This window comes from Bufo bufo, chromosome 9, assembly GCF_905171765.1.
Source record: "Bufo bufo chromosome 9, aBufBuf1.1, whole genome shotgun sequence".
In the NCBI taxonomy this organism is placed as follows: domain Eukaryota; kingdom Metazoa; phylum Chordata; class Amphibia; order Anura; family Bufonidae; genus Bufo; species Bufo bufo.
In genome coordinates this window covers 11,056,252-11,066,898 of record NC_053397.1, presented here as the reverse complement: position 1 = coordinate 11,066,898, position 10,647 = coordinate 11,056,252, and the positions used below count along the sequence as shown (strand labels likewise).

The window sequence follows — 10,647 nt, the reverse complement described above, 5'->3', positions numbered from 1 at the left end:
AGGCCCAGGACTAGGAATAGGCTCTGATTTTGGGGTGGAGGATACATGGAGGCAACTATGGGTCCATGCACACTACGGAACTTCCAAGCAGAGAAATTCAGTTCAGAAATTCCAAATGCGTCCTGCCCCGACTGATTTAGTTGGTGCTTGGGCAGCGCAGCCATTGCCGTTCCCTATAGCTGGCAGTGCATTCCGCTCAATATTACGCATGTTCATTCTTTCGACAGAGAAATTTCAGTGGAAAGCTTCACCGCTGAAATTCTGTAGTGTGCACTGTGCAGCGGAATCCCATTGATTGCAATGGGACTCTGCTGCATCAAAATTTCCAAGTGCAATTCCTGAGCAGAATTTTACTCGGAGAATGGTAAAATGTAGGGGGGAACTGAACTCCTATAGCATGTTGGTATTACTGAGAATGAAAACTGACAAGTTTATAGAAAATGTGTAAATATTTATTTTATTTAAAACTTTTTTTTATTTAAAAAGGGGTTATCCAGGATTAGAAAAACTAGTTTTCTTCCAAAAACAGCACCACACCTGTCCTCAGGTTGTGTGTGGTATTGCAGCTCTGCCAAGTGAATACCGCCCACAACCTGAGGACAGGTGTGGTGCTGTTTTTGGAAGAAATAAGCTCTCGTTTTTTATTCCTGAATAACCTTCTTTTATTTTATTTTTTTGCATTCAACAGAACTTTTATTGAAAGTTTTTTTTTTGTAGAACAGGAATCAAAAATAGGAGGGAGGCAAAAACAAAGAAGGGGGGAGGGGTTAGGTTAAAAATTATAGAAATAAACATCGACATTTCTGTCCCAGCAGGAAAAACATGACACTCCGAGACAAAAAAGAACGCTGTGGTAAACAATGGCAGCGCCATCGGGGAGTGTATGAAGTAGCAAAGTACATTGTCAGAGAAAAGGGTGAACAAACCAAGAACAATGTTACAACAAACTGATAAACCTAAAAACATAGGGGGAGATTTATCAAAATCTGTACAGAGGAACAGCTGACAATTGCCCATAGCAACCAAACAGATTGCTTCGTTAATTTTTCAGAGGCTTATTTTTTTACAAATTAAGGGTAGCGTCACACTGAGCGCATACGAGAAATGTGCCGGGCAGCAGAAAATATGCTGTGTATGCGCTAGGAGCAGACACACAGGGCTTTTCTCCCTGCGTCTGCAGTGAGGTTTGGAGGTGGCCCTGCGCGTCACAGTTACGTCGGTGCGCTCGGCCCGCCTCCGAACCTTACTGCACACACAGGGCTGCGGAGGGAAAGCCCTGCCTGTCTGCTCCTAGCGCATACGCAGTGTATTTACCGCTGTCGGCACATTTCTCGCAGCCTCAAATACGCTGCGTATGCGCTCTGTGAGACCCTACCCTAAGGGTGCATTCAAACGTATTGTTTCCTGCACATATTTGATGCTGTAGATTTGACGTTGTGTTCAGTCATTCTATAGAAAACGGTTATAATCCAAGGTAATTTTCATTTTACAATGTGCTACTCTACCCAGGGAACATTGGAGAGTATGTCTGCTAAAGATTTACTTGATATGTTAAATGGTTCAGACTTCAAATCAAATTTTGCTTCCCATTATAGTCTATAGGCATTCCATTATGTCACTCACCTTTGCATTCTATAGAAAACGGTTATAATCCAAGGTAATTTTCATTTTACAATATCCTACTCTACCCAGGGAACACTTGCAGTAAAGGTTAATTTCCTACATAACACAGATTTACCTGCAAATGAGCTCATAGTTTACTTCCCATTATAGTCTATGGGCATTCCTTTGTGTCATTCATCCTCGTCATTCTGCAGAAAACAGTGATAATTCCACTTACTCTGAACATTAAATAATCCCACTGAATTTGGAGAGTATGTCTGCTAAATAATTATTAGATATGTCAAATGGTTTTGTCTCTAATTCAATTACATTTCTATTATTCTGTATGGACATTCCACTCTGTCATTCCTTTTAGCATGCCCCCAAAAAACTGGTAAAATGCATTCAGACCCCAAAATTGTTTCTGACTCCAGATGTTAGACCCTAAGGCCTCCTTCACACGGGCGAGATTTCCGTGCGGGTGCAATGCGTGAGGTGAACGCTTTGCACCCGCTCTGAATCCGGACCCATTCACTTCTATGGGGCTGTGCACGAGCGGCGATTTTCACGCATCACTTGTGTATTGCGTGAAAATCCCAGCATGCTCTATATTGTGCGTTTTTCACGCAACGCAGGCCCCATAGAAGTGAATGGGGCTGCGTGAAAATCGCAAGCATCCGCAAGCAAGTGCGGATGCGGTGCAATTTTTACGCATGGTTGCTAGGAGACGATCGGGATGGAGACCCGATCATTATTATTTTCCCTTAGAACATGGTTATAAGGGAAAATAATAGCATTCTGAATACATAATGCTTACTAAAATAGGGCTGGAGGGGTTAAAAAAATAAATAAATACAAAATATTTAACTCACTTTAATCCACTTGTTCGCGCAGCCCGGCTTCTCTTCTGTCTTCTTTGCTGTGCAGGAGGAAAAGGACCTGTGGTGATGTCACTGCACTCATCACATGGTCCGTCACATGATCCATCACCATGGTTATGGATCATGTGATGAGCGCAGTGACGTCACCACATGTCCTTTTCCTCCTGCACAGCAAAGAAGAAAAAAAAAAAAAGAGGAGCCGGGCTGCGTGAACAAGTGAATTAAAGGGAGTTAAATTATTATTTATTTATTTTTTAACCCCTCCAGCCCTATTGTACTATGCAGTCTGTATTCAGAATGCTATTATTTTCCCTTATAACCATGTTATAAGGGAAAATAATAAAATCTACACAACACCTAACCCAAACCAGTTCGGGTTTGGGTACCAAACATGCAAATTTTTCTCACGCACGTGCATTTTCCCGCGACGCACCCGCATCTTATCCGGCCCAAATCCATGACGCCCGTGTGAAAGAGGCCTAAAATGAATCCTGACCCAAATGTCAGACATTCAAATTATTTCTGATCCCAAAATTGTAAATTAATCAAGCCGGACTCCAAAATTAATCCAGACCCCAGGGAGATCCCTAAATTAACCAGTTTCCCCCCCCCCCCCTCCCCTGCACCCTTCATTATCAGACCAACATGCACTCTCTACGGCACTGTTGTTAAACTACAACTCCCAGCATGCATACTTGCTCTGCTGTTCTGAGAACTCACAAAGAAATAAATGGAGCATGCTGGGAATTGTAGTTTCAGCAGCTGGAGTGCTGAAGGTTGCTGACCCCTGCTCTATGGGGTATCCTCCCAGTCCTTGCACTGCCCGGTTCTGTTGATGGGTCCCACGCCACCCGCCAAGGGGTGAGGACAGGGCGGATGGGTGTTCAGAGGAGATATGATGCTGCATCCAGGACACTGTATGCAAGGCAACACCAAAATGTCCTAATGCCAGACCTCTACTTGCTGTCAGTGGATGGAAGCATTCTTGTTTAAATCTAGTGGCTAACAACCCAGCACTGAGGGTTTTGTTCAACTGCATGCAGTCTAAACAAACACAACAGCAGCACAAATCTCTCTTCTGTCCCAATAACTTGTTACAATGTATCAGCGCAGGAAAAATGTCTGGTCTTCTGCTATGTTTAGCTCACACAGGATTGTCTAGGGTGGATACAGTTGTAACAAACCCTCAGCTGCGTGCTTAACTAGGTCTGGGTAGGTTTTCAGGCTTTGGATGCAAACAACAGTGTTGCTATTCCCTCACAGCAAACACAGATCTTGAAAATGTTGATGAAATTAGAGGGGTTGTCTCATCATGGACAATGGAGGCATATCACTAGGATGTGCCCCCATTGTCTAATAGGTTTATCGAGAACGTAGCCCCGCAAGTGAAGGAGGGCGCACTGCGCAGCCGTCCTCCATTCATTTTCTATGGGGCCGACGAAAATAGCCAAGAGCTGGCTCGGCTATTTCCGTCGGCCCCATAAAAATGAATGGGAGCGGGGGCCACGCATGCACGGTACACTCACTTCTATAGGGAGCCGGCTTGGTGGTGGCCGGACCAGAGTCCTCCAACCACCACCTTGCGGGGCTCCATTCAGCGCTGGGACCCGCACCTATAAGACAATGGGAGCATATCCTAGCGATATGCCCCCATTGTCCATGATGAGACAACCCCTTTAAGATAGTGTTTGACACCTTTACATATTCTGCACACAAACCATGTCCCATTGATGTCCACGGGAAATCCGCATGGTATTCCCAAGTCGTGGATTATATTGCTGTCTGGGGGATGGACACACGCAGAACGGCCCCGTTAACTGCATGCGGATCTGCCACATGTCGACTCAGACTACAAGTCTTTGGGTGAATTCACATCCGGCAGATAGCTGCAGAAATGACTGCAAAAGACAAGGCCCTTCCTAATGTATTGTGATTCTCCATGTTGCCTCCTTTGCTGGCTGGATTCATTTCTCCATCACATTGTACACTGTTAGTTTCCAGGGGCTCGCCGCCACCAGAGAGGCCAGTGCTTTTTCCTCTAGTGTCCAAACACGACCACCGCTGCTGGATTGCAGGGTGGTCATAACCCCTGGACATGAGCCGTGTATAATGTGACGGAAAAATGAATGCAGCCAGCAAAGGAGGCAAAATGGAGAGTCACAATACATTAGTAGGTGCCTTGTATTAACTTTCTCTACGTGATAAATGCCAGTCGCTAAAGTGAGAGAACCCCTTTAAAGAGAACCGTCCCTTTAAATAGGACACAATTATAAACGGGTAATAACCATCTTCAGTTTTATACAGAACCAATTTTATTGAAAATAATATACAGAAAATAGGGAGGTGCCCTATGGAAGGGGTATACACCGCTCCACATATCACAGGCGATACAAGAGGAATGCACAGAAGTGGGCGAGCCGTGTCATCGGAGGACGCCACTTAACCTCGCGGTCCCACAATGTGTGACGCTGCCAGAAACGGCTGACAAGTGCTGCACAGCCCGGGGGGCATGGAACACCGACCTTTCACTTTTATTGCTGTGAGACCCTGAGGGGGGGGGGGGGGGGGGGGGGGAATCAGCTGTGGAGCTCATTCCATTATGTAACCCTCACATGCAGGTCTGTCCTCACCAACCGGACAGGTCACTATCTTGCACAAGATCAGCACACTTCTCTACTGAAATATTCTGTGCTGCTGTGGACCCAGCTCCTTCCTCTATCTAACTATCATCCCGTGACCTCTACAAGATCAGCACACTGCTCTCCTGAAATACTCTGTGCTGCTGCTGGGGACCCTGCTCCATCCACTAAGTAACTCTCAGCCTGTGACCTCCCACAAGATCAGCGCACTCCTCTCCTGAAATCCTCTGTGCTGCTGGGGACCCTGCTTCCCTGTAGAAAACTACAGGCCGCCTGAAATTGCTGATAACAGGGAGTAATACTCCATATTAGGCCTCATGCACACGACCGTTGTTGTGTTTCGTTCCGCAAAATGGGGTTCCGTTGTTCCGTGATCCGTTTGTCTTCCTTTATTTTTGGAGGACCACCAGACATAAAGGAATGTAAAAAAAAGTCTAAGACAGGTTTGCCATGCAAATAATAGGAAAAAAAACGGACGCGGACGACAATCTTGTGTGCCTCCGCATTTTTTAGCAGTCCCATTGACTTGAATGGGTCCGCGAACCGTTTTCCGCAAAAATAATAGGAAGGTTATATTTTTTTGACGGACTGGAACCACGGATCACGGACGCGGATGGCAGACGGTGCATTAGCCGAGTTTTCAACGGACCCATTGAAAATCAATGGGTCCGCAGAAAATCACAAAAAACGGCGCAACGGACACGGAATAAAACAACGGTCGTGTGCCTTAGCCTGTAGAATAAACATGTAGAAAATGGTCTGCGGGGTTTGAGTAACTGACCCTCCCCCGAAGACCAGAAACACATTTTTGGATTTCTCCTCTTTGCAGTCTGGCGACCAGAGCTTTGTACTTCGCAGGACGAGTCATATTTTATGTAGATGCCACACGTTTCATTTATACCAAATTCTATTTTGGCAAGAATGTTGAATAAAAGGTAAATCCACTGCAGGTTTTTTTTTTTTTAAGCCATAACCTGATCATGAATGACGCTATATATTTACCGGACAGGTTGTCACGGTCCTGACAATACGAGATCTACCTGTATTATTCAATGTTCAGGAGCTAAGATTTAATAAAAGTTTGTGTTTTCATTACTTATTATTATTTTTTATTATAACATAATAAGTGACGCATTCAAAGGGGAGCTCCCCTTCAGCCAATCCCTGAAAATGCCATTGATGGTGACATTGAAAGGGTTAAATGACTTGGGATTCCAGCACAGATACTTTTACTGCGATTGGGCTCCGAATTCAGGGCAAATCAGCAGCAAAAGCCATGCGTGTGAAATCTACTGACCGGCAAATCGGCTCCACGTGACACTTTCCGCAGCGTGTGGATCGGATTCGTTACAATCTCATCTACCTTTGCTGGCACTGTATCAAGCTGTGAATTTTTCACTGGGATACCCGCATGTAACGCGCTGCGGGCGCATGCTGCTGTACATTACGGGCGCTGCCCCGCTCCTGACGAGTCTGCTCGACACTCTGGGTCTCAGGAGCGGAGCAGAGAAGGAAGAATGTAGAAGAAATGTCGCCCTCGTCACCTCCATCCAACTTCATGAACCCCTCCATCTACCAGCAGATTAGGGGTCTTGTGGCCTCGTTTGGTTCCAGAACTGGATGGCCATGCGGCGCAGATCCTTCTGGACATTCGGCCGGTCGTCTAGGTCGTCATACAGGGTGGCTACAATATCCAGCTTCCTGTAATCTTCTGGCTTCACCAGGCTCCGGATCACCTGAAGGCAGCAATCTTTCAAGCTGTAGACTGTAAGAGAGAAGCAGAACCCAAGATTTCAGTACTTTTATAGCATGGGGCTCAGTGGGGGACACAATATGATGATCAAGTAAGCCTTGTGCTGGCTCTGGGGTTTCCATGGTAACATCAACAAGCAAACTCTGCATGACTTCCTGTCAGGTGACCACTGCCTCTACTATAGTGGGAGGTCACCTGACAGGAGGTCCATGCAGAGTTGGTCTGTTTATGTTAGGGCTCTTTCACACTTGCGTTGTTCTTTTCTTCCGGCATAGAGTTCCGTCGTCGGGGCTCTATGCCGGAAGAATCCTGATCAGGATTATCCTAATGCATTCTGAATAGAGAGAAATCCGTTCAGGATGCATCAGGATGTCTTCAGTTCCGGAACGGAACGTTTTTTGGCCGGAGAAAATACCGCAGCATGCTGCGCTTTTTGCTCCGGCCAAAAATCCGGAACACTTGCCGCAAGGCCGGATCCGGAATTAATGCCCATTGAAAGGCATTGATCCGGATCCGGCCTTAAGCTAAACGTCGTTTCGGCGCATTGCCGGAGCCGACATTTAGCTTTTTCAGAGTGGTTACCATGGCTGCCGGGACGCTAAAGTCCTGGCAGCCATGGTAAAGTGTAGTGGGGAGCGGGGAGCAGTATAATTACCGTCCGTGCGGCTCCCCGGGCGCTCCAGAGTGACGTCAGGGCGCCCCAAGCGCATGGATCATGTGATCACATGGATCACATCATCCATGCGCATGGGGCGCTCGGACGTCATTCTGGAGCGCCCCGGGAGCCGCACGGACTGTAAGTATACCGCTCCCCCGCTCCCCGCTCCTACTATGGCAACCAGGACTTTAATAGCGTCCTGGGTGCCATAGTAACACTGAACGCATTTGGAAGACGGTTCCGTCTTCAAATGCTTTCAGTACACTTGCGTTTTTCCGGATCCGGCGTGTAATTCCGGCAAGTGGAGTACACGCCGGATCCGGACAACGCAAGTGTGAAAGAGGCCTTACTATGGTAACCTGAGAGCGAGCGCAATGTTTAGATTACTGCAGCAGTCAGGAGGGAAGCAAGAAACGTAATTAAAACTTTTGATTATTATTTGTAGAGCCGGTTCAACAACGCAGGAGTTAGAATCTACGGCCGCGCAACCAGGCGTCCGTGTGACTGGACGGGGGTTCTGCGCAGCGATCGGTTCTGGCCTCAGGGGGTGGGTTGTGATTAAATCTTGGACATTTTTTAGCTTAGGAAACTCTTTCGGGGTCTCCTCTGGGATTTGAACTAATTTAGGGGTCTGATCTGGAGCCTAATTATTTTAAGTGTCTTGTCTGGGGTCTGATTTCACTCGAGGGTCTGGTATTGAGTTTGAAATAACTTAGGAAACTGATCTGGGGTCTGATTTAAAAGTAGGGGGGTCTGCTCTGGGATATAAATACATTTAGGGGTATGATTAACGCAGGCATCTGCTCTGGTGCCCTGTCTGGGGTCTGAAAGTCTAAAATAAAGGTCTTCTTTGGGGCCTCAGCAGTCTGGTGTCTGATTTAAAAGGGTTTTCTGAGATTTTAGTACCTTTGGCCTATCCTCTCGATCAGTGATCAGTATCTGATTGGTGGGCGTCCCACACCAGAGACCCCCGCCGATCAGCTGTTTGAGAAGGCACTGGCGCTCCATAGTATAGTGGCTCCGCTTGGTATCACGCTCAGCCCCATTCCCTTCTATGGGGCTGAGCTCTCTCTAGGCCACATGACCAACGAACACGTCGTCAAAACAGCTGATCGCCGGGGTCCCAGGTGTCAGACCGCCACCGATCAGATACTGATGACTTATTCAGAGGATAGGTCATCAGTATTAAAAACTTGGAAAACCCCTTTAACTAAGGGGTCTGAAATAATTTGGAAGACTAGTCTGTGACGAGACGAGCAGCTTGTACGGAATATCGGAGGACGCGCTCCCGCGGAGTCTCTAGGATACAGGATGTGTGTACCGTTACCTGGCAGGCAGATATTGACAATGGCCGGCTGTCCGTTCCTGCTCGCGGTTGCTGTGTAGATCTCGCTCTTGTTGGCGGTCAGCGCCAGGTCTGTGCCAACTTCACGAAACAGCCAAATGTGACCTGTGACCGAGGAAAAGCAGGAAGTCAGAGCTCCGAGGAGCAGGGGTCCTATCTGAAATGCATCAAACTCTAAGCAACATTATAGAGCGTGTATCTTAAAAATAAAAAAAAGGGAGGAGACTCTGCTTGCTGTCAGTGAAACTACCTGTAACACAGGGCTGATATGAGTGCACTTTGTTTCCACTCACTGACAGCAAGCAGAGGTCTGGACAAGGATGAGAAAGTGAAGCACACAGGATAAAATGTTACACAGCTTTCCCTTCCACACTGACCGGCCGCACTACACAGTCTATCTACACAGCGCCCTTGTACCCAGGTAGGTGTTCATCCTGCGGCCGGTGCCCGGGGGAAGCGCCGGGTAGGGCTGCGGCTCCCCCTGGAAGTTCACCCAGATGGGCTGCACGGTCCGGGAGCTCCGGTTACAGAATACAACCGCAACCAGCACCCGGCTCTTAATGGACTCCAGCCGGGGGAGGCCGTCAGGCCACGGAAACTCTCCCGGCATTCCGAGGCTTCAATACAGTCAGATAGGCCTTAACATGTCACCATAGCAACCCACAGCGACGTCTTACTCCAGAGTCACGTCCGCAAACTGAGACGTCACTGGGAGGAGAAAGGCATTGTGGGAGTTGTAGTTTTAGCGCAGGTGAGCGTTCGAGGGAGAAAAGGGGTTGTGCGTGGTGGGAACGCTAAAAAAAAGACCCTTAAATACAGATAAGGGAAATGAGTGGATCTCCTTACGGACCCTATGAAGTGTGTGCCCAAAGAGTATGTAAAATCACGTGTTTAAAATAAATTGTATCATATAAAATCACATATGACCACATAAAAACAAATCGAAAGTATAATAGAGATATATATAAAAAATTATATATATTAGAGATGACTCACTTCACCCAGGAGGGTAATGTGGGATAAAGCTCAAGACACCCACACCTCACCGCCTGCGCCTGGGTCGCCCGTAGAGATATCAGATTCGGATCAAAACACACTCAGGAGTCTTATCCTTTTTCTTTCTCTTTATTCCAAAGCCAGGGTGGGGGGAGTGGACGGCTCAACGCGTTCCGGGGCCTCTGTATGGGTCCCCTTCATCAGGAGCAGATATAATCAACATATACAGTGATCATCTTTAAATAACAGAAAAAAACGTCAAAGATACACTTACAATGATGTCACTTCTGGTGTCAGTATGCGTTCCAGGGTGGAACGCACAACCACTCACAACCACTTTTCTTTCGAACCACCTACCCTGTGGCCATCAGCGTTAGGTGGTGACCAGTGGCAGCCGGCCCACCTATATTTATTAGACCTCTATTCCTATCTCTGCCCTCCTTTGGCGCCCTGCAAAAGTTTTTCTCGGACCCTCAAACAGAAGGTCTGGTGATTAACCCTCTTTTTTCTTCTTCCGCTCTGAATTAGAGGGAGAAAACAGCCCTGAGAGGGACAATTGTTATATGCAGTCCTACAGATTATACAAATTAACCTGATAGCTGACATGCAATCTATTACTTTACTGATCATGAATTCCATCCTGTATTATACTCCAGAGCTGCACTCACTATTCTGCTGGTGCAGTCACTGTGTACATACATTACTTATCCTGTACTGATCCCGAGTTACATCCTGTATTATACTCCAGAGCTGCACTCACTATTCTGCTGGTG

General features: G+C 47.0%; 1 protein-coding gene across 1 annotated transcript; it reads right to left on the bottom strand.

Annotated features, from left to right (window-relative positions):
* Positions 1 to 6,213: 6,213 nt before the first annotated feature.
* On the bottom strand, positions 6,214 to 9,543 carry VHL (von Hippel-Lindau tumor suppressor). The gene is made up of 3 exons (XM_040406831.1): positions 9,296 to 9,543; positions 8,861 to 8,983; positions 6,214 to 6,887 (listed from the first exon to the last, which is right to left on the bottom strand). The coding sequence occupies exons 1-3, from the start codon at positions 9,486 to 9,488 to the stop codon at positions 6,706 to 6,708; spliced, it is 498 nt and encodes a 165-aa protein (XP_040262765.1). The 5' UTR covers positions 9,489 to 9,543; the 3' UTR covers positions 6,214 to 6,705.
* Positions 9,544 to 10,647: the final 1,104 nt, after the last annotated feature.